This window comes from Hyla sarda, chromosome 4, assembly GCF_029499605.1.
Source record: "Hyla sarda isolate aHylSar1 chromosome 4, aHylSar1.hap1, whole genome shotgun sequence".
Classification (NCBI taxonomy): domain Eukaryota; kingdom Metazoa; phylum Chordata; class Amphibia; order Anura; family Hylidae; genus Hyla; species Hyla sarda.
Window position 1 is genome coordinate 390,556,302 of NC_079192.1, and position 27,156 is coordinate 390,583,457.

The window sequence follows — 27,156 nt, forward strand, 5'->3', positions numbered from 1 at the left end:
TATAGGCCAGAATAGTTTGGGGATTTCATATCAGGACTGCTTTGTGTGCCTATAAGTATGTGCTTGTATTTATTCACCTATTATCTTTACTTAGAGAGACCTTTACACCCGAAGGAGAGGGTCCTAGAGCAAGCTCTACAGTGGTGCAAGTTGGCCGAGCCTAGTTCTGCATTTCTGCTGGTGAAGAAGATCTCCTTTGGAGAAGGAAGTTGTCTCTTCACAGGTAAATGCGAGCCGGAGGCTTCATAACAACTAGTTATTACTAATACAGAAGACTGTATGGTTTGTTACCCGATTCAGACAGCTAGCAAAAACCTCCAAACTCCACAAGGACTTGAATCGGCGCAGAATGGATGAGGAACAAGAAGATCACTAGGCAATTTATTTGGAACAACGCGTTTCGACACCAGGACAGGCGTCTTTTTCAAGTTCACAACATCTAATGGTCACATAGACATATTTATGCAAGCTTAAAACACAACTCAAGTAACTTAGGGCGAGTGAATCCTCCAGACACGTCGGACCGGAAGTTGTCATCAGGGTCGAAACGCGTTGTTCCAAATAAATCGCCTAGTGATCTTCTTGTTCCTCATCCATTCTGCGCCGATTCAAGTCCTTGTGGAGTTTGGAGGTTTTTGCTACATTTGCTACACCGTTGCGGTGGTGGGACTGGCTGCATTGTGGAATACCTTTTACAGTGTTGTGCCTGACTTTGCACAACCTATTGGGTAAGCGCATCTGATAATATCGGCTTAGTTATATTACCCTTTTAATGCACTATGGAGCGCTTCTTGTCTTTTTACATGGATTCAGACAGCTAGGTATAGTAGCATTACAGTGGTCCCTCAAGTTACAATATGAATCGGTTCCAGGACGACCATTGTATGTTGAAACCATTGTATGTTGAGACCCGAACTATGTAAACCTGGCAATTGGTTCTAAAGCTTCAGTGTCATCCAAAAATTGGAAAAATTGAGGATGAAACAAAAATAAGTAGATAACTAATATAGATAAAGCAAATACTTACATAATAAAGTAAGAAAGATCTACTGGAAGCTGTAAATCACTGTCTATGTAGAGGACAGGAGCTTCTTCAGGGTCTTGAACAGTACACGCAATGTCCTAAAAAAGTAACATGGAGCGGCCCTCATCTACTGTCTATTGAAGCCGCTAAGCATGGTACAGGTAGAGTAGTACAGAACATGTAGTACCTCCCTGTACTGTAGGGGGTGCTACCAGACAGGAATTCAGTGCATACACTTTAGTAATACAGGGTTTTTTACCAGTGAATGCCCATTCTGATTGGTCAGTTCTTCCAGCCGTTGACGCGTTTCGCAGATCTGGACTGTCCGTAGCATTGTATGTTGTGTATGGTTTCATGGTCCAGAAAAGACCCAAAATTCTGTAACCTGAGGCCATTGTAAGGCTGCATTCACACTGCGGTTGGAGCATACGGCTGCCGCATCCAGCTGGGGGAGGGGAAACCCGTGCTCTCCCATACTCCAGTCGGACCGGCGCCAAGCTCCATTGACTTTAATGAGCCGACCGGAGTGACACAGTGACTCTGGTCGGCCCATTTCTGCCAAGTATCCGGTTTTGTGACCGGACCTAAAACCGTAGTTTACTGCGTTAACTGCGGTTTTAGGTCCAGTCACAAAACCGGATACGGGCCAGAAATTAGACGTCTGGAGTGACTGTTTGACGGTCGGCTCATAAAAGTCAATGGAGTTCAGCGCCGGTCCGGCTGGAGTACGGGAGAGCACGGTTTTCCCCTCCCCCAGCCGGATCCGGCAGCTGTATGCTCCAACCGCAGTGTGAATGCAGCCTAAGTTAAGAGATCACTGTGTATTGTTAGGATGGATACTGAAAGATTGCAAAGAAATCATTGTGTTTTTTGTTTTTGTTTTGGTCTATTCTAATATTTGTTAGGTGCAAAAAAAGAAATCCCGAAATGTGGCTTATTAAAGTGCAGAGAGGAGTCTCCGAAGCTGCTGGGTAGTAAGTTCCAGGACAGATACTTCGTGATCAGGGATCGCAAGCTGCTGCTTCTCAAAGAGAAAAAGGTAAAAAAATACTCTAGAAATCAATAGTATTTTGCAGCTGTATGGTCCAAAGCACAGGAAAGATGTAAATCTTTCCCTTATACCTTCTCTATAGTATTTGCTCCTGGTTTAGTGACCAAAAAGCACTGTTTTCCAAACAGTGTGCCTCCAGCTGTTGCCAAACTACAACTCCCAGCATGCCCGGACAGCCGTTGGTCCCTAACGTCCCTAGCATAAAATGGCGTAGCACTGGGCGGCGACCACCACCGCCGCAACACTAGTGCCCACAGGGAAGTAATTTACAAATCTATATCACTTGTACATTTGTTTTCCACCCGAGTACCCATTTTTTTTTTTACTCGTTTTATTGAAGCATAAAATATAGAATTAAAGCATAAACAATAGCTCCAGAGTGGACATCCGCATGACAAAATAACATTATAGAAAATACAGTTACACAGGATCAAAAAGACATACAATTCCAACTGTGTAGAGCAGCAACATTAGGCAGTAACCCAACCAAATAACTCTTAACCAAACCAAAAGCACTACCTCATGATGTATCGATATATAGCTTGGGACTTGTTGCATAGACTAGCTGCTGTGGGAGCAGAGGGACGAAAAAGAATAGCAAAGTCTGCTGATGCCCTAAAGAAATAGAGGACAGGGATGAACGGAGTAAACATAGTCATAGAGGAGTCAGGAAGACATGAACGAAGAAAAGAAAAAGAGGGAATTAGAAGGGAAAGCCAAGAGACCCAGAGGAAAGCAAGGAAGTGAATGCTGAGGGTGAGTATCTGGTAAGAGGAGATCCACACCAGGTGCCCCACACATTAAGGAATTTGTCGGGGCATTTCCTATGTTTAAAAACTAGCTCTAGCATTTCTGGCTAAAAAGAAGACCTCCCGGAGAAAAATTCTGATGTGGTGTTCCCAGGATTCTTCAGGGAGCAGACCAAATAAGCAAATCAGAGGGTCTACGGGGACCGGAATAGAAATGAGAGAGGACAAAAAATCTACAATGTCTCGCCAATATGTCTGTAGGAGGGGACATAACCATATCATGTGCCAGAAGTCAGCTCTAGGTGAATGACATCTGTGGCTGGCATCGGAAGGCATCCGTCCCATCCTGTGTAAGCGTACCGGAGTTAGATAACAATGATGAATTACATGAAGTTGAATCGATTTGTTATTAGCAGCTGGAGAAACCACCAAATGAGAGGATAGAACCTCCATCCAATCTTCCGCTGTAAGTGAAGGGATGCATGCCTTCCAATAAGCCTCCGCTGAGTCAGGGACATTGGCAATTTTGGCGCTGGTGAGGTGCGTGTAAAGTACAGAAATTAAACCTCGCGGTCCCTGGGACCGGAGAATTCCAATGAGAGGATATGTCGATATGGGCGGTCTCGGGGAGGGGAATTGGGCAGTCAAAGCATGCCGTAGTTGTAGATATCTATAAAAGGCCTCACGGGGACCCCATAGTCAGTTTGGATCTGAGTAAATGATTTCAGGACGTCCTGCTGATACAAGTCGACCACCCGGGCCACCCCGTGTGTTATCCAGAAGGGAGGGTCTAAGGCATCCGTCAGGTGTTTTGAAGTGATGGTTGTGCCAGAGGGGGGGGGTCTTCCTTAATGTCAGTGAAGGAGGTCAATGTTTGTGCCTGGCGCCATACTTGCAGCGCCAACTTGTGTAAGGGAAGGAGTTTGCGTATGCGGGGAGGGGCACCCTCCAAAAAGGAGAGCATAGAAGTGAGCCCCAGAAGCAGGCAAGGTGAAGCTCCGCAGCCGGTTGGGAATCCGGAGAGACCCAATGCCGGAGGTAGCGCAGCTGGCCCGCTAAATAGTATGCCTTAAAGTCAGGGAGTGCAGTCCCTCCTAAATTTTTAGGACGCTGCTGGGGGGAAAGTTTAAGTTTGGACCTACCGGATCCACAGATAAAAGATGGAAGGAGAGAGTCAATGGATTTAAAGAAGGAAATAGGGACAGGATTAGAGGAGTGTTCAAGAATATAAAGAAGTTTGGGGAGCACAATCATCTTCACCAGGTTTATTCTACCAGGGACTGCCAAAGGGAGGGCAGAATAGGTAAAATATTAACCCGGAGATCATGGAGAGGGTCCCTATTCATGACAATGCCCAGATATTTAAATTGGGAAACTACAGCCAGGCCACAGAGAGTGGAGGGGCCAGGTCGCTGCCGGAGAGGCATGTAAGCAGATTTTGCCCAGATTTAGGCCTGAAAAATTCCCAAACCGATCAATGACAGAAATAGCATAAGGGAGAGTTTCACTTGGCCGGGACATAAACAGAACCATATCATCAGCATAAAAGCCGAGACGGTCCTCTCTCCCATCAATAGTAATGCCCAAGTATAGCGGGTCCTGTCGAAGGATAATGGCCAAGGGCTCCACCGCCACCGCGAAAAGGAGCGGCGACAGAGGACACCCCTGACGAGTCCCCCTACCCAGAGCAAACTGTTCCAAAAGGAGACCGTTGACAAGCACCAGTGCTCGGGGAGAGGAATATATAATGGACACCCATTTTATGAAACGGGGGCCAAAGCCAAAACGAGAAAGGACCTCTGCAAGGTATACCCATTCTACAGAATCGAAGGCCTTGGCTGCATCAAGAAAGGCCAAGGCCCAGTCCTCATCTAGCGACCCCCCCCCCCCTCCAATTTGGATTGCGACCTGGACCCTCCAGATATTCTCAGAGGTAGATTTACCGGGCATGAAGCTCGTTTGGTCCCCATAACCAATAGAAAGTATAACTTTATTCAACCTGTTAGCAAGTATTTTCGTGAACATTTTATAATCCACATTAACTAAAGAAATGGGTCTATAAGAATTACACACAAGGGGGTCTTTATCCGGTTTTAGGAGAACCACCACACATTAGCATCATATAAAGAAGATGGAAGGCGGCCGGCCTCAAAGGCAAAATCATACATAGCCTTTAAAGGTGATTGTAAGAGAGAAACATATCGGGAATAGACCTCCACTGACAGGCCATCGGGGCCGGGGGACGCCTTACCACTCTGCAGATCACCAATAGCATCAGATATGTCTTCTACCGTGAATCAGCGGCCAACACTGGGAACTGAATGGAATCTAGAAAGGAGGTCAAATCCCCCGAGGAGTACCGCACCTGAGAGGCATATAGGGAGGAGTAGAATTGAGCAAAGCGCTGTGCAATCATCGAGTTATCTATCAACTCCTGTCCAGTTTCAAAAGCAATTCTAAGGATAGGGGGGGCCGCCTGATTCTGTTTAACCAGGCGGGCCAATAATTTACTGGACTGGTTACCGTGCTCAAAATAGAATTGTTTGGAAAAGAATAATTTACGATTCATTTTTTCATTAAGATGAAGCATATACTGACGACCAGCAGTGAGCCAGGCATGCTTGTTTGCTTCTGTAGGATCAGCTACATATGCAGCTTCCAAGTCAGAACAGGTGCGGGCCAACTCCGTCTCCCTAATAGCATTCTCCCTCTTGATATATGAAATGGTGGATTTCAAGCGACCACGGAGATAAGATTTAAGCGTTTCCCATAAGAGGTCAGCACCCCCAGAGGGTTGATTAACAGCTAGGAATGTTTGAAGCTGGTCAGGTATCCTATCATGTGGGCCAGTTAACTTTAACCAAAAGGGATGTACCTTCCACCCGCGAACATAGGTCTCCTGGGACAACGATATCTCCACCAGTAAAGGAGAATGGTCGGAGATAGCGCGGGCCTCAAGAGAAGTATGTGTAACCAGAGCATAAAAGGAGGGATTACAACACGCCAGATCAATGCGTGAAAGGGAATGGCTGCCAATGGAGAAACACGAGTATTGTAAAAGGCGAGGAAATTTACACCTGAACACATCATCCGCGGAGAAATCTGGAAAGATGGAAACCTTGGTGTTGTCGTATTTCAGGTCAGGAGCTCTCCGTGCCATCCGGAGGACCAAGTCACAGTCATTACAGTTCAGGATACGGGCAAGCAAGGGCCGTGGGGGGGGGGGCCCGAAGGGGGAGGTTGCAGGTACTCTGTGTGCCCTCTCCACAGTGAAGGCAATAGAGAATGGCGCATCAGTGAAAGAGTCCTTTAACCACTGTTCCACAAAGGCCCCTGGGGTAGTGCCCTCAGATCGTTCAGGCATCCCAATGATACGTATATTATTTCTTCTCAGCCTGTTTTCAAGATCATCTGCATTTTGCGGGCATAATTCCAGTTGTGAGGTCATATCAGTCAATGAGGCAGGTACAGGGGCCAGGGTGTCTTCTATAGTGGAAATCCTACCCTCAGCATGGGTGACCCTCTCCCTCAGGGCCTGCATATCTTGCCTGAGCAGCCCCACATCTATCTTCACCTCCTCTAGGTGGTTACCTCTCGCAGGGTTAATTCAGGAGTCTTCTCCCCTGCAGTAGGATTCCCAGGGCTGGAAGTGGAGGACCCCGGCTGGTGCCTGGCTGAGGAGTGCGTGGTGCGGGTGCCATCTTGGGGCTGTTCCCGGGCAAACTCCCGGAGCTTCTCCATGGCCGCCCCACCTTTATTCCGGGCCGGGTCCAGTTTAGGAGGCATCCCGAGTACCTGAAAGCGGGTCCGAACCGAAAAGTGGGCCAGGATAAGTGCAGGATTCTGCTGTACACGGGCGCGAGAGCTACAGCACTGTGCGACCGCTCATGTCCGGCGCTAGCCACGCCCCCCCACCTGAGTACCCATTTAACGCCATTATTTGAATTGAGGGAAATCCAGAGAGTTTCTGTATTTGCTATATGTATGAAAAGCAGAATAATAGCTCTATTCAATGGACCAGCAGGCACAGGCTGCTAAAAACTGGGATTGGGTCCAGCAATAATATATTCTGGATTTGATTAATTCGGTTGCCTATTATATGATTGTAGATTCAGGAAAGGCAATAGCCGTATTCTTCTTCTTTGTTTTGCCGACACCACTGTTCTAAATTTATTCTTACATGTTCTTCTTTACGTCACAGAGTTCTAAGCCAGAGAGGGAATGGTCACTTGAAAATGCCAAAGTTTACATGGGAATCCGAAAAAAGCTGAAACCTCCGACCCCGTGAGTGTTATCCTTGTATGAATTCTGCCTTCATAATGGTCTAATCTGAGAATAACAATTAATACATTTTTAATCTGGGGACGTCACCTGCCATTTATCCCTGGAAGTGGATTATTAGGTAGTTGCAGTCTTGATATCTGGGAACCCATCGTTATACCCAGATTAGTATAAAAAATAAATAAATAAATACATTTTAAAAAAGGCTCTACATTTTTTTTTTTTTTACAGAAGCGGTGCCATTCTTCTCCATGGGATTTGTCAGGTGTAGCAGCTCAGCCCCATTTAAAGGGGTACCGTGGTGGAAAGCAATTTTTTTATCAACTGCTACCAGAAAGTTAAACAGATTTGTAAATTACTTCTATTTAGAAATCTTAATCCTTCCAGTACTTATAAGCGGCTGTATGCTCCAAAGGAAGTTATTTTCTTTTTGAATTTATTTTCTGTCTGACCACAGTGCTCTCTGCTGACACCTCTGTCCATGTCAGGAACTTTCCAGAGCAGAAACAAATCCCCATAGCAAATCTATTCTGGACAGTTCCTAAAATGGACAGAGGTGTCAGCAGAGAACACTGTGGTCAGACAGAAAATAAATTCAAAAAGAAAAGAACTTCCTGGCACCAGTTGATTTAAAAAACAATTGTTTTCCACCAGAGTAACCCTTTAAGTGATAACAGACACAGTCCCAAAAAAAAAAAAAAGTGCTGCTTCTGGAAAAAAAAAAAACAGACCCTTTATCTTACCAGTATAGTCCCATTTAACCTCATTTCAGTCCTGCAATCCCTCTTCTCATTGGTGTGTGTCTCACATGATGCTGGTACATTTACAATATAAATATTACTTTCTGTTTAAGCTACAAAAAATTTTTTAAAACCTAGATTGTTCACTTGTTCTAACTGCAATTCCTCAATATGTCCACCAGGTGGGGCTTTACAATCTACATGGATAAACAGCAGTTGTAAGTATTTATATTGAAGGATTAAAGAAATAATAAACATTGATAACGATTACAAAAATAATTATCTCATGTAAACATGTTAAAGTCATTAAAAAATAAATTTTTACAATGTCCATTACATGTGCTCCTCCCAACTCGGGCTTTCTCTGGCTCCTCCGACCTGTTTGCACTGGTGGTGGTGGTCGAGAAAGCCGAAAGCAGCTGAAGTGGGGAAGTTACTCAATTTGCTAAATTCCCATTGACTGTAAAAGGAGTTAGCAAATGGCGTAACCCCGCGAGCCATGCTGTTAGAACTCTAGGAGCAACGTAAAAAGAGTATCTTGCGTGACTACACCAGGTCCGCCATCGCCTAGAGCGCCCTCTTGCTGGGGGCACCGCTCCGTCGCTGCAAGAAAGTTTACATAGACTGGGCTGGTAGAGGAGCGCAGCGGCAGCGATAATTCAATCAGAGACCCCACCACCCTTCCTCTGCCCGGGCTGGTAGAAGAACGCTCCTCACCCATCCAGGTGGCCAGGTCCTGATTCCATCTACATTAGAGACTATCTATTGCCCCGATATACAGCATATTGATTTTATCTACTTTTTATCTTTTTTCAATCTATCTTTTACCCAATTTTTGGACCCCTATACCCCATGCAAGGGCCCTGCTGAGGTTTTTAGGCTGCCTTTATCATACATATTATTAACAATTTTTGTATCCACTAATAAACACCATTTATTTACAATTACTGGACCTACTCTCATCTATATCTTAATTTCTATCAATTGTACCTTGAGGACTGGTTCAATATAAATTTCATTTATATATATCTCCATATATTCTACTATAGGCCTTTTGGGTAAAGGTAACACCTTTAACCTCAGGTACAATCTACCCCTGAGTGAGCTACACAACTCCCACACATCTTTGTTGGAAATTCGTCAAACACCTGTGGGGTGTTAAGGCTCACTGTACCGCTTGTTACGTGCCTTGAGGAGTGTAGTTTTCAAAATAGTGTGCCATGCGTTTTTTTTTTGTTTGTTTTTTTACTGTTCTGGCATCATGGGGGCTTCCTAAATGTGACTTGCCCCCCAAAAACCATTTTAGCAAAATGTTTCTTTCCAAAAGCCAAATGTGACTCCTTCTCTTCTGAGCATTGTAGTGCACATGCAGATCACTTTACGTCCACACATGAGGTATTTCCATACTGAGAAGAAATGGGGTTACAAATTTTGGGGGGCATTTTCTCCTATTACCTCTTGTAAAAATGGTAAATTTGGGGGGGGGGGAAACTGCATTTTAGTGGAAAAAAAATGTTTCATTTACACATCCGACTTTAACGAAAAGTTGTCAAACACCTGTGAGGTGTTAAGGCTCACTGTACCCCTTGTTACGTGCCATGAGGGGTGCAGTTTCCAAAACAGTATGCCATGTATTTTTTTTTCTTTTTTTGCTGTTACGTTAACATAGGGGCTTCCTTAATGCGATATGCCCCCCAAAATTTCTGCAAAATTCACTCTCCAAAATTCCATTGTCGCTCCTTCGCTTCTGAGCCCTCTAGTGCACCCACAGAGCACTTTACTTTCACACATGAGGTATTTCCTTACCCAAAGAGAAATTGGGTTAAACATTTTGGAGGGCTTTTTCTCCTTTTACCCCTTGAAAAAATTAAAAAACTTGGTCTACAAGAACATGTTAGTGTAAAAAAATGGAGATTTTGAATTTTCTCCTTCACTTTGCTGCTATTCCCGTGAAACACCTAAAGGGTTAACAAACTTTCTGAATGTCATTTTGAATACTTTGAGGGTTGCAATTTTTATAATGGGGTCATTAATTTCTTTTATGAAGGCCCCTCAAATCCACTTCAAAACTGAACTGGTCCCTGAAAAATTCAGATTTTGAAAATTACGTGAAAAATTGGAAAATTGGTGCTGAACTTTGAAGCCCTCTGGTGTCTTCCAAAAGTAAAAAACATGTCAAATTCATGATGCAAACATAAAGTAGACATATTTTATATGTGAATCAATATATCGTTTATTTGGTTTGTCTATTTTCCTTATAAGCAGTGAGCTTCAAAGTTAGGAAAATGCAAAATTTTAAAATTTTGCATGAAGTTTTGGAATTTTTCCGATTGGGTTTTTGCCTAGGGTGGCAAAAATCCTTGCACCATTAGCGTCACTCCGATTAAATTCAATGGGAGTTTTGCAAATTTGAAACCTGATTTTGTTCACTGAAACGGCACCACTGTGTCCCTGGGCTGTGTCTAGTATCGCAACTCAGTCTTATTAATTTAAAAGAGTACAAGGTGCAATACCTGACATTGGCCAAGGACAAGAGTGGTGCTATGTCTGATAAAAAGCAGACCAGGAAACCCCCATTAAAGTGTGACTATTACATGAAAAAAAAATATTGATTTGTTGTTGGGGAAATTCGAGTCTTACACGCGATTTACTTTCTGGCTGTCAATCATATCTGACCTTTTCACATTAGAAATCTATGATGTGAAAAGGTCAGATCTGGTGGCCAGTAGGAGAGTCGAGCGAGATGTCCCGCATTTTCCCAGCTTATAATTATCGATCGCAGTGCGTCACGGAACTAACTCCCGGTGCAATCTAAACTTTTGACATATCATTTTTCACATTCACGTGAAAGTAACACTTTAAAGGGGTACTCCGGTGGGAAACATTTTTTTTTTTTTTTTAACTGTTACCAGAAAATTTAACATATTTGGAAATGACTCCTATTAAAAATTGTAATCCTTCTAGTATTTATCAGCTGCGTTATGCTTCACAGGATGTTCTTTTCTTTTTGAATTTATTTTCTGCCTGACTACAGTGCTCTCTGCTGACACCTTTATCCATGTCAGAGCAGGATAGGTTTTCTATGGGCAGGGTCAGATTAAGGCTGCCTGGAAGACTGAGCACTTCATTATGATGGGCCCCCCTCCCCCCAACAGTTCCCCCACATTAGGTGCAGTATAGTTCCCCCACATTAGGTGCAATACAGTTCCCCCACATTAGGTGCAGTACAGTTCCCCACATTAGGTGCAGTACAGTTCCCCCATATTAGGTGCAGTACAGTTCCCCCACATTAGGTGCAGTACAGTTCCCCTACATTAGGTGCAGTACAGTTCCCCTACATTAGGTGCAGTACAGTTCCCCACCCCCCATTAGGTGCAGTACAGTTCCCCCACATTTGGTTGGCAGTACAGTTCCCCCACATTATGTGCAGTACAGTTCCCCCACATTAGGTGCAGTACAGTTCCCCCACATTAGGTGCAGTACAGTTCCTCCACATTAGGTGCAGTACAGTTCCCCCACATTAGGTGCAGTACAGTTCCCCCACATTAGGTGCAGTATAGTTCTCCACATGAGGTGCAGTATAGTTTCCCCCACATTAGGTGCAGTATAGTTTCCCCCACATTAGGTGCAGTATAGTTTCCCCCACATTAGGTGCAGTATAGTTCCCCCACATTAGGTGCAGTATAGTTCCCCCACATTAGGTTCAGTATAGTTCCCCCACATTAGGTGCAGTACAGTTCCCCACATTAGGTGCAGTATAGTTCCCCCACATTAGGTGCAGTATAGTTCCCCCACATTAAGTGCAGTATAGTTCCCCCACAGACATACAGCATTCAGCCATATACAGTGTATGGCTTGAGGCTGTATGCCTGTTTACTGCTCCACTTCAGTGTTCCGACTACCAGGGGACCGGGGTCACGATCTACTGCTATGGCCTACGGGCAATAGCAGTAGGTCTTGGGAGCGGAGGTCGGAACACTAAAGATGACATGCCACTGGTCACTTACCATGCGCGCGCGTCCTCCTCGATGCTCCGCTCCACTCTGCTTTTCTCCTATGGGTGCACGCAGGGACATCCTTGTGTCCTGAAAAGATTTTTCGGGACACAGGGATGTCCCGAAAGTGACGGGGGCCCCCTGTGGGCACGGGGCCCTGAGCAGGCGCTCCGAGAGCGCCAATGATGACCCTGTCCTGGCTATGGGGATTTGCCCTTGCTCTGGACAGTTGCTGATGTGGACAGAGGAGTCAGAAGAGAGCACTGTGGTCAGACTGAAAAGAAATTCAAAAAGAAAAGAACTTCCTCTGGGGCATACAGCAGCTGAGAAGTACTGGAAGAATTAATATTTTTAAATAGAAGTAATTTACAAATCTGTTTAACTTTCTGGCACCAGTTGATAAAAAATTTTTTTTTCCACCGGAGTACCCCTTTAAGTACTATTTTTTATACTTGCCTAGACTAGTGGACTTACAAATGTAAGACAAAGTCATAGTTCTAACCCCTAATATTTCAGTATATTCTGTATATTCTATTGCTAGTTGACTATAGAAGAAACATGCACTTGTACATTTCTTGTAGTAATAATAATAACTGATCTTATATGGAGGCATTGGGGGAGATTTATCAAAACCTGTGCAAAGAAAAAGTTGCCCAGTTGCCCATAGCAACCAATCCAATTGCTTATTTTGTTTTGCAGAGGCCTTGTTAAAAATGAAAGAAGCGAGCGGATTGGTTGCTATGCGCAACTTGGCAACTTTTCATCTGCACAGTTTTTGATAAATCTCCCCCATTGGGTTATGTCTCTGTTTGCATTTTGCAGGTGCCTATGTTGCACAGCACAAGGAGAGATGTGGGACTGGATCACAAGTATTCTTAAGGCTCAGGTAAGGCTCCTCAGGTTACTGGGCTAAATAAATAATGGCTGCAACAAAGAGGCCTTTGCATGGGAATTTTGATTTTATATATATATATATATATATATATATATATATATATATATGCAAAGCAGCTCATCACACCACCTTCTCAGGTAGCATGCCCTAAGATCAGCTCGGGCTCCAGTTACAAAGTCTCAGAAACTGACTGGGATTTATGCCAAGCCAGAATTCTCCCCAGAAGGGAAGAAGACCCATGGGTCTTCTTCCCTTCTGGGGAGAATTCTGGCTTGGCATAAATCCCAATCAGTTTCTGAGACTTTGTAACTGGAGCCCGAGCTGATCTTAGGGCATGCTACCTGAGAAGGTGGTGTGATGAGCTGCTTTGCATATTCCTTACCCAGAAAGCCCACGGAGTACTAACAGCCTTTTTGAATCTCCGTTCTATACCAGAAGCAGTGCTCCTCCCTAAGGAGAATACTTGCCCCTTATATATATATATATATATATATATATATATATATATATATATATAGTTAAAGGGATATTCTCATCTTAGACATTTACATCCCCAGCTAAGGCCAAGTTCACGTCACCACTCTACCCCATTCAAGGTCCATATGGTTCTTTTTTTATGCACTGAACGGGTCGGAGCACAACTGATACCGCCAGGTCCCAACGGATCCCTTTGACTTGACTTGAATGGGGTCCGTTGGATGTCCATTATTTTAGGAGAGTTGAGAAAAATACTGGACATGAATTTTTTTTTTTCTCCGCTCAACTCCTGTCTTTTCACGCCGGAGCTCTTCGGTGATGTGAACCTAGCCTTACCCAATTGCTTCAATTATTCCCATAGACTTGTATGGCCAGTCCTCTATTCAGTCTGAAGCCTGATGTGGCTGCTGACGGCCACCTCTCTGTTCTCCTGATAGATGGGGGACCATATCCTTGTGGACACTCCAGAGATGTCTGCATTGGAAATACCCCTTTAACAATAAGATAATCCTACAGATAAATGTCCTGCTTTGTTGTTTCAGCACGATGACCTCCGCCCTGTGATTTTAAGGAGACACTCTTCCTCTGATGTAACGAAACAGAAATTTGGCACCATGCCTTTAGTACCGATCCGTGGAGATGACACCAATGCCACCATGGTTTCTGCTAACCAGCAGCTGGTGAGTATTACTGTATTCATAGTAGGGGAGGAGAGAAGGCTGTTCATCCATGTCAGAACCCGAGCAGTGACTATGTACTAGCTGCAGAACTGCAGGGCTAGCTCTCTACCTTCTTCTTACCAACAAACTACAACTCCCAGCATGCCTGGACAGCCCTTGGCTGTCCAGGCATGCTGGAAGTTGTAGTTTGCAATAACTGAAGGTCCACAGTTTAGAGACCACTGCTGTAGGTCCTCCAGTTTACCGATAAAAATGTAATTCTACAAATTTTTTTACCTTCAAGTTCCAGCCCCTTCTTGATTCACATACAGGGCTCTTTACATGAATCAAGGAGGGGCTGGGAGGTGAGGGGGGGCTTTAAGGAGGCATGCCAGGCTGTGGCACTTGAGCAGCTCAGCTCCGCCTCCTTGACACTTGGCTAAGATCTACATTTGTTTGGCAACCAACAGTTAGCTGAGCCTTTCTGCTATGCTATGGCTAAGTCCATACTTCCGTTGTGCTCAGACCCATTCTGAGTCCATTTTTTTGCACCTAACCGACCCAGAACAGGTCAGAGCACAACTGATACCGCTGATTTCCGACAGATCATATTAACTTGAATAGGATCCGACTGGCATCCGATATTGTACAGGACAGGAATTGAGCGTAGAAAAAAATAGGACATGTACAATTTTTTTTTAGACCCCTAACTTCCGTCCTTTTGAGGGATTGGCCGACGGAGCTAGAGATGAGCGAACTTACAGTAAATTAGATTCGTCACGAACTTCTCGGCTCGGCAGTTGAGGACTTTTCCTGCATAAATTAGTTCAGCTTTCAGGTGTTCCGGTGGGCTGGAAAAGGTGGATACAGTCCTAGGAAAGAGTCTTCTAGGACTGTCTCCACCTTTTCCAGCCCACGGGAGCACCTGAAAGCTGAACTAATTTATGCAGGAAAAGTCATCAACTGCCGAGCCGAGAAGTTCGTGACGAATCTAATTTACTGTAAGTTCGCTCATCTCTAGACGGAGCCGTAAGCTACAAGAAATAGCATTGTAGCAGTGAAATTGCTGGGGGAGCCTAGCCGAACCATGTAGTCCTCCTCCAGTGATCCAAAGGGAAGCTGTGCAAGGTGAAGCATGGTATTATTGTTTAATTACTGGCATTGCCTGCAAATCAAAACAAAAAGTGTACATTCACAGGTAAAGTATGTAAACCAATAAATTGAGGCCAAAAACAAACAAGGTATAAACCACTGTTCGGTGCCCAGAAATACTAGAATACCTATATAGATGCACCAAACTGACACAATATTATGAGTAAATATAAATCTTTATTATAATCAGATAAGATAAAACATGATAAAAAATCAGCAGCAGTTAGAAAGAAAACGACTCCGAACACAGATATTAAATAATGTCCAATAGGCACATGGAATGGCACATAAATATAGGTATACAATACTCAATGAAAAGTGGACTTAAAAACAAGCCACAATACATGTATATATATAAAGAATACACCTAGAAGTGCCTAAGTAAACCCAGTACACTAATGTAGACAAGAAGGACATATAAAGAAGTATAGCTAGTATAGTGTCATTTGCCCAGTGCTATCGGCAGTATGAATACAGGGAGACAAGGATGTTGCCCATACATATCTGAGGGGAAACAAACCACCTCGGTAAAAGTTGGAGCATCGGTTGTCCCTGAAAAAAGTTTTATTGAACATATAAGACTGTCCATGCACCTAGCCAACTGACACCCAGCTATACTTACACAGGTCGGGAGCCTACCCCTACGTCGTTTCGCTCACTCGCTTCCTCCTTGACTCCCTGAGGAAGCGAGTGAGCGAAACGACGTAGGGGTAGGCTCCCGACCTGTGTAAGTATAGCTGGGTGTCAGTTGGCTAGGTGCATGGACAGTCTTATATGTTCAATAAAACTTTTTTCAGGGACAACCGATGCTCCAACTTTTACCGAGGTGGTTTGTTTCCCCTCAGATATGTATGGGCAACATCCTTGTCTCCCTGTATTCATACTGCCGATAGCACTGGGCAAATGACACTATACTAGCTATACTTCTTTATATGTCCTTCTTGTCTACATTAGTGTACTGGGTTTACTTAGGCACTTCTAGGTGTATTCTTTATATATATACATGTATTGTGGCTTGTTTTTAAGTCCACTTTTCATTGAGTATTGTATACCTATATTTATGTGCCATTCCATGTGCCTATTGGACATTATTTAATATCTGTGTTCGGAGTCGTTTTCTTTCTAACTGCTGCTGATTTTTTATCATGTTTTATCTTATCTGATTATAATAAAGATTTATATTTACTCATAATATTGTGTCAGTTTGGTGCATCTATATAGGTATTCACAGGTAAAGGCAACGTCATTTGCCAGTTTTTTTTTATTCTTTGAGATTTTAGGCTTTTCTTTATGCTGCTTAACCCCTTTATGACCCAGCCCATTTTCACCTTCATGACCTGGGCATTTTTTGAAAATCTGACCACTGTCACTTTAAACATTAATAACTTTGGAATGCTTTTACTTATCATTCTGATTCCGAGATTGTTTTTTCGTGACATATTCTACTTTATTTTATCGGTAAAATTTCACTGATATTTGTATCCTTTCTTGGTAAAAAATCTAAAAATTTCATGAAAATTTTGAAAATTTAGCATTTTTCTAACTTTGAAAGTCTCTGCTTGAAGGAAAATGGATATTCCAAATAAATTACATACTGATTCACATATACAATATATCTACTTTGTGTTTGCATTAAAAAATTGACAAGTTTTTACTTTTGGAAGACATCAGAGGCCTTCAAAGTTCCGCAGCAATTTTCCAATTTTTCTCAAGATTTTCAAAATCTTAATTTTTCAGGGCCCAGTTCAGGTTGGAAGTGGATTTTAAGGATCTTCATATTAGAAATACCCCATAAATGACCCCATTATAAAAACTGCACCCCCCAAAGTATTCAAAATGACATTCAGTAAGTGTTTTAACCCTTTAGGTGTTTCACAGGAATAGCAGCAAAGTGAAGGAGAAAATTCTAAATGTTCATTTTTTACACTCGCATTTTCTTGTAGACCCAATTTTTTTATTTTTACAAGGGGTAAAAGGAGAGAAATCACCCTAAAATTTGTAACCCAATTTCTCTCGAGTAAGGAAATACCTCATATGCGTATGTAAAGTGTTCGGCGGTTGCAGTAGAGGGCTCAGAAGGGAAGGAGCGACAATGGGATTTTGGAGAGTGAGTTTTTCTGAAAGGGTTTTTGGGGGGCATGTCCCATTTAGGAAGCCCCTATGGTGCCAGAACAGTGGACCCCCCCACATGTGACCCCATTTTGGAAACTATACCCCTCATGGAATGTAATAAGGGGTGCAGTGAGCATTTACACCCCACTGGCGTTTGACAGATATTTGAAACGGTGGACTGTGCAAATCAAAAATTTTATTTTTCATTTTCACAGACCACTGTTCCAAAAATCTGTCATACACCAGTGGGGTGTAAATGCTCACTGCACCCCTTATTACATTCCGTGAGGGGTGTAGTTTCCAAAATGGGGTCACATATGGATATTTATTGTTTTGTGTTTGTCAGAACTGCTGTAACAATCAGCCACCCTTGTGCAAATCGCCTCAAATGTAGATGGTGCACTCTCCCTTCTGGGCCTTGTTGTGCGCCCCCAGAGCACTTTGCGCCCACATATGGGGTATCTCCGTACTCAGGAGAAATTGCGTTACAAATTTAGAGGGTCTTTTTTCCCTTTTACCTCTTGTGAAAATGAAAAGTATAGGGCAACACCAGCATGTCAGTGTAAAAAATTTATTTTTTTACACTAACATGCTGGTGTAGACCCAAACTTCACCTTTTCATAAGGGGTTAAAGAAGAAAAAGCCCCCCAAAATTTGTAAGGCAATTTCTCCCGAGTACGGCGATACCCCATATGTGTCCCAAAACTGTTGCCCTGAAATACGACAGGGCTCCAAAGTGAGAGAGCGCCATGCGCATTTGAGGCCTGAATTAGGGATTTGCATAGGGGTGGACATAGGGGTATTCTACGCCAGTGATTCCCAAACAGGGTGCCTCCAGCTGTTGCAAAACTCCCAGCATGCCTGGACAGTCAATGGCTGTCCGGCAATACTGGGAGTTATTATTTTGCAACAGCTGGAGGCTCCGTTTTGGAAACAGTAGCGTACCAGACGTTTTTCATTTTTTGGGGGGAGGGGGGCTGTGTAGGGGTATGTGTATATGTAGTGTTTTTTACTTTTTATTTTAGGTTAGTGTCAGTGTAGTGTAGTGTTTTTAGGGTACAGTCACATGGGCAGAGGTTCACAGCAAGTTTGCCGCTGGAAGTTTGAGCTGCAGCGCAAAATTTGCGCCATCTCAAACTTGCAGCACTCACTGTAAACCTCCGCCCATGTGAGTGTACCCTGTACATTCACATTGGGGGGGAGGGGGCAAACATCCAGCTGTTGCAAACTCCGAGCATGCCCTTTGGCTGTCCGTGCATGCTGGGAGTTGTAGTTTTGCAACAGCTGGAGGAACACTGGTTTGGAAACACTAAGTTAAGTAATAAACTTTCAAGTGTTTTGCAACCAAACTTAGTGTTTCCAAACCAGTGTGCCTCCAGCTGTTGCAAAACTACAACTCCCAGCATGCATGGTCTGTCAGTGCATGCTGGGAGTTATAGTTTTGCAACAATTGCAACAGCTGGAGGCACTGAGGTAGGAAACGGACAATGTTTCCCAACTAGTGTGCCTCCAGATGTTGCAAAACTACAACTCCCAGCATGCCCAGACTGCCAAGGCATGCTGGAAGTTGTTGTTCGGCAATATCTGAAGGATCAGATGTTGCTGAACTACAACTTCCAGCATGCCTGGGCAGTCTGGGCATGCTGGGAGTTGTAGTTTTGCAACATCTGGAGGTCCACAGTTTGGAGACCACTGTATAATGGTCTCCAATCTGTGCTCTTCCAGATGTTAGAGAACTACAACTCCCAGCATGCCTGGACAGACTGAGCATGCTGAGATTTGTAGTTTTGCAACATCTGGAAGAGCACAGATTGGAGACCATTATACAGTGGTCTCCAAACTGTGGACCTCCAGATGTTGCAAAACTACAACTCCCAGCATGCCCAGAAAGCCAAAGGCTGTCTGGGCATGCTGGGAGTTGCAGTTTTTAAACTCTCAGAGGCAGCAGTGAGATCGCTTTACGGCGATCTCACTGCTGCCAATGAAGATGCCGCACTGCTGCCGGAAACTCACCTCCGGGACGCAGCGCAGCCGGGACCGCATGGAGGACGCCAGGACCGCACGGAGGACGCCGCTCCGACGGGTAAGTGATGTCGGGGGACGGGTCAGGGACACTTAGCAGAGCGGTGTGTGTCCCGATCCCCGTGATCGGGACTCACACACCGCGCTGCTAAGTATTTTCATAGCGAAACGCTGCTATCAGCTAGTCAGATTTGACCAGCTGATAGCAGCGATCGCTGGGGGGGGTGGGGGATGAAACCCCCCGTGGTCGCACGGTAAGATGGCTGGCTATCAGTGATAGCCACCATCTTTCCGGGCGCTGCGGGATGCCGCGAGTAGCGGCAGTAATATCCATGACGTACCTGTATGTCATGGGTCGGGAACACCTTGCCACCCATGACGTACAGGTATGTCATAGGTCGGGAAGGGGTTAAAGGGGTACTCCAGTGGAAAACTTTTTTTTTTTTTTAGATCAACTGGTGCCTGAAAGTTTAAACAGATTTGTAAATTACTTCTATTAAAAAATCTTAATCCTTCTAGTACTTTTTAGGGGCTGTATACTACAGAAATCCAAAAAGTAAAACATTTCCTCTGTAGTATACAACACCTAAAAAGTACTGGAAGGATTAATATTTTTTTTACATTTTTTTTACATTTAATTTACAAATCTGTTTAACTTTCTGGCACCAGTTGATTAAACAAAAAAATAAAAACATTTTAAAAAAAGTTTTCCACGGGAGTACCCACTTAAAATTTTACAAAATGAAAGTAAAAGTTTTATTGGTAATCCACAGCCCAAAAAAAAATCACTTTAATATAGCCCATTCAAAGGGGTATTCCTATTTGTGCCATTTATGTCATATCCATAGGCTATGCCATAAAGATCACATAGGTGCAGGTCCCACCTATGAGGCTTACACCTACCTGATGAATTGGTCAATCTTCAGGTATTCCACCCCTTTAAAGGGTAGCTCCCACCATCCTATATTTTTTTTTTTTTTGCTAGCCCGTTTCCCCCCCCCCCCCTACGGCACTAGCCCGTTCACTCCAACCCCCCCCCCCCCCCCCCCGCCCCGCATACCTCGTTCCCCCATTACACTTGCAGTTACTGCAGAGTCTGGCAGCGGGCGTGCAGGGACAGCGGCGGCAACGAGGCGGCGATGTGCGGGAGGAGTGGCCTCCCAGCCAGTGGCTGGGGAGCCAATGCACTCGCTCCCGCCTGTCTGATTGACAGGCAGGGAGCGAGTGCAGCCTAACTGAAAAAGGACTGATTGCCACTCCAAAATCAGTCCTTTTTCAGTGGCCGGTTTTTAAATGTAAATTAAACCTTTTTAATGAAAAAAAATAATAATAAAATATATTAGAGATATGTTGTAGTACATAAGTACTACAACATATCAAAAAATAAAGTTGGTGATAGTGCCCTTTTAAGGAAGCAGCTGACCAGTAAGCAGTTTTTTGCCATTTCTGTAATTCTTACAGGCCCTGTAGAGATCCCAGTGGGACACTGCACTATTCTTAACTTACATGGGACTAATGACACCCAGTTGTCAGTTTATTCATAGATTTCTTAGAGTAACAGACAAAAATTGCAACCGAAAGTTATAAAAAAAAAAATTTTATGTAGTGAATGCAATTATTTCCTAAAGCAGGCAGATAAGCAGAACTTACAGAGGTTCTCTGATGGAATATATATTAATATATATATATATATATATATACACACCGTATTTTTCGCCGTATAAGATGCACTTTTTCTTCCCCAAAACTGGGGGGGAAAAGTTGGTGCGTCTTATACGGCGAATACACCCCTATCGCGGTGGTCCCTGCGGCCATCAACGGCCGGGACCTGCAGCTAATACAGAACATCACTGATCGTGGTGATGCCCTGTATTAACCCTTCAGACGCGGCGATCAAAGCTGACCGCCGCGTCTGAAGGGAAAGTGACACTAACCCGGCTGTTCAGTTGGGCTATTCGGGACCGCTGCGATTTCACCGCGGCGGTCCCGAACAGCCCGACTGAATAGCCGGGTTAGTGCTTACAGGACACCGGGAGGGACCTTACCTGCCTCCTCGGTGTCTTCTCCATTCAGGGACCCCCTGTATGGCCGGCGCTCTCCTTCCTCGTCATCACGTCGTCGCGTACGTGTGTTGGCGTGCGTAACGAAAGCGACGGAGAGCGAGGATACCCGGCCGGCAGCAGAGACGTTCCGGACCGACGGGGACGCGGCAACAGCGATGGAGCGACATCCAGGGCAGCGGTGACGGGTCCGGAGCGGCGGGGACACGTGAGTATTACCTCCTATGCAGTGGTCTTCAATCTGCGGACCTCCAGATGTTGCAAAACTACAACATGCTGGGAGTTGTAGTTTTGCAACATCTGGAGGTCCGCAGGTTGAAGACCACTATTGGGTTCAAAATCTTAATTTTTTTAGATTTTGCACCCATAAATTGGGTGCGTCTTATACGCCGGTGCGTCCTATAGGGCGAAAAATACGGTATATATCCATGGAAAGAGACGGCAGCACACAGCAGTTAATCAATCCAGGTGAAGTTTATTCATCCCCAGGCACAATACAAGGTGCTACGTTTCAACGACCTCACATCGTCTTTTTCAAGCATTTTATATATATATTTATTTATTTTTTTGTTTCATTTTTTTTTAAACCAACTGGTGCCAGAAAGTAAAGCATATTTGCAAATTACTTCTATTAAAACAATCTTAATACTTCCAGTACTTATCAGCTGCTGTATACAACAGAGGAAGTTTTGTAGTTCTTTCCAGCCTGACCACAGTGCTCTCTGCTGACACCTCTGTACACTTCAGGAACTGTCCAGAGTAGGAGCAAATCCCCAAAACAAACCTCTCCTGCTCTGGACAGTTCCTGACATGGACAGAGGTGTCAACAGAGAGCACTGTGATAAGACAGAAAAGAACTACACAACTTTCTCTGTAGTCTACAGCAGCTGATAAGTACTGGAAGAATTAAGATTTTTAAATAGAAGTCATTTGCAAATCTGTTTAAAGGGGTATTCCAGGCCAAAACTTTTTTTTATGAATCAACTGGCTCCGGAAACAGATTTGTAAATTACTTCTATTAAAAAATCTTAATCCTTGCAATAGTTATTCGCTTCTGAAGTTGAGTTGTTTTTTTCTGTCTAACTGCTCTCTGATGACTCACGTCCCAGGAGCTGTGCAGCTCCTATGGGGATATTCTCCCATCATGCACAGCTCCCGGGACGTGACATCATCATTGAGCAGTTAGACAGAAGCTAATAACTATTGGAAGGATTAAGATTTTTTAATAGAAGTAATTTACAAATCTGTTTAACTTTCCGGAGCCAGTTGATATGTATAAAAAATGTTTTGCCTGGAATACCCCTTTAACTTTCTGGCACCAGATGATTAGTACCCTTTAAGGCAGCATATACAAGGGGGATAGAAGCGGACTGCTGTGGTATATTGATTTATATAATTTAAGTTGGATTTTTGTGAAAAAGGAGAATAAATCCTGTCAGGATATCTCCTTTGGTGACATTTCTTCCCCATGTAGCCTTACCTTAATAGTCCACAAGATGGCACAATTGAGCCTTACCTTAATAGTCCACAAGATGGCACAATTGTAGCCTTACCTTAATAGTCCACAAGATGGCACAATTGTAGCCTTACCTTAATAGTCCACAAGATGGCACAATTGTAGCCTTACCTTAATAGTCCACAAGATGGCACAATTGTAGCCTTACCTTAATAGTCCACAAGATGGCACAATTGCAGCATTTAATTTTTTCTTCATTTTTAGACACATTGGGGAGAGATTTATTTAAATGTTTTACTTGTCCTGCTCTCAGTACTCGTTTCTGCAGGATGTGGCAGCGACATTGTTCAGCTATTAGACATCGCCTGTGGCCTCGATTTTACCTGCAAAAGTTGATTGCGTCTGGAGTAATATGCACAGGTACCTGTGCCTGTCCCCCTGCCACAAAGTCTAAGCCACCTCATATTTATCCTACAGTTTAACGCCAATTTGTAGCGTAAATCATACTATATGGGGGAGATTTATCATTATTTGTCTATTGTACACACAGTTCTACCCCTTTAGACTTCTTGTCTAATTTACACTCTTGCTCAGAATTTACAAAGGCTGTACACTCCTTTGATAATATAGAAATATAGAAACGCCCCCCCCCCCCCCCCTCGCTCTACCGTACACTCCTTCTCTACCTCACAGGAAAAGTGGACGTGGGGATTTTGTTCTATTGCTTTGAGGTCGGATTCCATTGAGATCCATCATAAAAAAAACTGTCCCAGCTTTTTCCTGCGTTTTGTCAGTTTTTCTTGCATTTTTGCTGGTGTGTGGGGCTGAGGTACAGATTGCACAGGGTCATTCTGCAGAGACCCGCTGCAATCTGCATTTAACTTAACAACCCGGCGGTACATGCGTCTACACTGCGCTGCCGCCGGCTTCTATATACACTGTAATAATTCATAATCCCCGCCGGGAGCTCTGATTGGTCAATAGCTATCCACCAATCAGACCTTCCATCTCCCGGCGGCGATTATGAATTAAGAACTGTATACATGAGCGCAGTGTAGACGCATGTACCTGCCGGCTTTTTAATCATTCTCTGGAGATCTGTTGCGATCCGCATTTATTAACTATACAAGCCGGCCTTACATGCGTCTCCACTGCGCTGCCGCCGGCTTCTATATACACTGTCATAATCCCTGGAACAGGGAGCTCGGATTGGTGGATAGCTATTGACCAATCAGAGCTCCCCTCTCCCGGCGGCAGGGATTATGAATTACGACAGTGTATATAGAAGCCGGTGGCAGCGCAGTGTAGACGCATGTACCGCCGGCTTGTTATCTTAATAAATGCGGATCGCAACGGGTGTCTGCAGAATGACCCAGTGCGATCTGCACCTCAGCCCCTGGACGATAACTCCCATAATGGACAGAGTCTGTCCATGATGGGAGTAGTAGTCCTAAAAGTCCCGCAGCCAGGGGATGTGCAAGTGCCATCCCTCAGCAGCGCTGCGGTACTACAACTACTCCCATCATGGGACAGACTCTGTCCCGTGATAGGAGTAGTAGTTCAAGGGCAGAGGGGCAGATCACTGCCATTGAAAGACAGGTCACTAAGGTAAAAAAAAAACTACAATTTTGTTGTTTATTTGCCAGAAAACGTGCATATATCAGTTAATTATTCCCACCCATTGTAAAATGGATTTTTTCGATCATCGTTGACTAATTCTATTTTATATTTCTTGTATTTGATATCTTAGATTTGGTTTTCATGGCCTTCAAAATCTGACAGGTTTTCCTGCTTCACTTACAAAACAGTGAGCCAGGGATGCTTTGTGTATCCCTGGCTTACTGTTAGTAGATTCCCATTGTTATTATGTTTTACACTAATACATCTAGCTTCAGATTTTTTAAACCTATATATCAGAGAGTTTATCTTCTCTTCCCTATGTTGACTTCAGTTACTTCAGTATAAACATTTGCAGGTCTTCCTGCCAAACTTCCAAAAATATCTTTGCCCTTACTGTTTCTCTTTCGCACTTTATTTCTGTTCCTCAGCGTCGCCTCCACACACGAAGGACACTGTCAATGTTCTTTGTAAGTATTTTTACATCACCATACCCACCTGCATGTCCCCCTACCATGCTTTGGATACTGCATGTTAGGTGACAGGGCTGAATATGCAGCATGAAAGCTGAACGCTTTTTTTTTTCCACCATAACTTCTGTTCTTACGTTGTCACCACTGCAATGTGGTCTAAGAAATGTTAGCAGATCGTTGTTGTCTTTAAAAAAATAGATATTAGAGGGTTAGTATGCGATTAGGAAAAAAAAATACAATGGTGGTTTTGGTGTAGGTCTGCAGCACAATTCAAGTTTATGGCACTGAGCTGCAATACCAGGCCAAGCCACTTGACAAACGTAACTCTGCATCGAGAGCAGTGTTTTTCAAACAGGTTGCCTCCAGCTGTTGCAAAACTACAACCCCCAGCATGTCCGGACAGCCTTAGGCTGTCCGGGCATGCTGGGAGTTGTAGTTTTGCAACAGCGGGAGGCACCTTGGTTGGGAAACATTGCTCTAGAGAAACAATTATATACAAAATATATGCTATTTTTTTTCTAATATCATACCACCCCTTTATTATTATTAAAAAAAAAAAAAAGGTTCTTTGTTTCAGTTCTATATCCTCTCAAGATCTGTGCTTGCTCCGAGTGAATAGAGACCTGTCCTGATTGTATTCAGCTAACACAGTAGCCTAACTTGTTACAAACCAGATCTATGAACCACATCAGCTCAATATGATCAGAATGAGTTTTTCCGCCACTCTGGATGTAGAATTCCATTTGCTGACAGCAAGCACAGATCTTGAATATAGTAAAGAATTGAAACAAAAATATAAACAAATAAATAAAAATAATTTGTTCTTTGTTCTTTTAACACATTTAACACATTCTCGAACAATTTTATTTATTTATTTATTTTGCACGCATGCATTGGTCACATGACCAGAGGTTATAAAGATACTGCATTATTACTAACCTGAATGCACAGAACTTTGCATGTGTCGGCTGTGATCACATACTCATGCCTGTATATCACTGTGTGCACCAATAACCAATTTGTATCATTTTTACGGACAAAAAACTATACATTACAATACAAAATATTTGTGTTTTTTGTAGCCAATGAAGATGCACCAAGACTCCCTGGAGGAGCTACAGGAAAAGCAAGATGAGGAACATGAGCCCTTGTATGAGGAAGTTGGGAATTTCCAGAGCGTTCAGCAAGCAGACTCAGACTGCGGACTATCATCAGAACAACTCCAATTGCCCCCTCCCTTGGACCGGACAAAAAAGCCAGTACTAAACCCGGAACCCATTAAACCAACCCCAACGAAACCCCAATCCCCAGGGAAACCAGACCAGGACTGCTTCTCCAAGACCCAATCTCTAGACAGGAACCTTTGTGTGGATAATCCTAAAATGGTCCTGAGTGACAGCATTAGATCCCCTATGCCCGACAGAGTCCCAGGTGCTTCTATTATGAAATCTGCTTCCCTCGAAAGGCAGCTAGAGCCAAACCGAACTCAATTGGGTTCCGCTAGAAGCCAGGTGGTCAAGAGCGCCCTAGACTTGAGCACGTTGCCGCTGTTTTTCGAACCACCGACCCCTTCGGATCCATCAAAGATCCCGGCCTGGAAGAAGGCTTCACCGTTGTCCTCAAATGTGCAAGACAAACTCCTCCAGGAACTCAACTCCATGCTCAATAAGAAAAACGAAGCCGGGTCTGGGGCAGAGCAACAAGTAACGTGACTGAACAGAGTAAATGTTATTATGGCCTTCTAGGGTTTTGCGTATAATGTGGACCATCAAAGGACTAAAATGGTGTCTGCAACCAGAGCTTAGGTGGTGGCAACCAACGTTATGAGTTTAGCTTCCACTTGTCTTTCGTGTGGTCTAGGTATATTCTTTGTATAAACTCATGGTCACATATGTCTTTATGATAGAACCATGATCCTGCACAAATCTACCCATGTATAGAGTCCTTGTTGGGTGAACTATTTAAGTCCTTAAGAACTATTAAGTTATATAGTATGCTGTCATCTGATGTCTCACAGCCTTATGTACAGTAAAGGAAAAGCTGGTGTTGTAAGTACATGTCTGTAAATAAAATATTAGTGAAAAATGACACTTGTGTTCAAAACTGTATACTGTATATCCCAGTTTATACCTCTATATAAAGTCAATATATTCTGCAGCATGGTACAGGGATGTGGAAATCCTATCGAGCGACGCCCGGGACAAGTAGTTTTGGGCGCCGGGTAGGTGAATTGTTTATAGATTTAGCCCTGTATCGGGCTAGCAGGGACAGACCAACTTCCCCCTTATTTTTCTTTACTGCTGGTGTGAGGTGGTTTTTTGCGCCCCCGTAGATCCATGAGTCCGCTCCTCCCGCAGCTCTCCGAAGATTTCCGAAGCTAGAGCTGGGGAGGG

At 43.8% G+C, this 27,156-nt stretch overlaps 1 protein-coding gene across 8 annotated transcripts in view; it reads left to right on the plus strand.

The window, feature by feature from the left end:
• Positions 1 to 26,845, plus strand: part of ARAP3 (ArfGAP with RhoGAP domain, ankyrin repeat and PH domain 3) — a 188,496-nt gene extending 161,651 nt beyond the window's left edge. For 7 of the 8 annotated variants that reach the window (XM_056517061.1, XM_056517065.1, XM_056517067.1 and 4 more), the window contains exons 27-34: positions 95 to 223; positions 1,930 to 2,063; positions 7,026 to 7,108; positions 8,028 to 8,063; positions 12,663 to 12,726; positions 13,755 to 13,892; positions 24,722 to 24,760; positions 25,846 to 26,845. In XM_056517061.1, the coding sequence (XP_056373036.1) occupies positions 95 to 223; positions 1,930 to 2,063; positions 7,026 to 7,108; positions 8,028 to 8,063; positions 12,663 to 12,726; positions 13,755 to 13,892; positions 24,722 to 24,760; positions 25,846 to 26,475 (1,253 nt within the window). In that variant the 3' untranslated portion in view covers positions 26,476 to 26,845. The remainder of the gene's footprint in view (positions 1 to 94; positions 224 to 1,929; positions 2,064 to 7,025; positions 7,109 to 8,027; positions 8,064 to 12,662; positions 12,727 to 13,754; positions 13,893 to 24,721; positions 24,761 to 25,845) is intronic. The other variant, XM_056517069.1, reaches the window with a different exon arrangement.
• Positions 26,846 to 27,156: the final 311 nt, after the last annotated feature.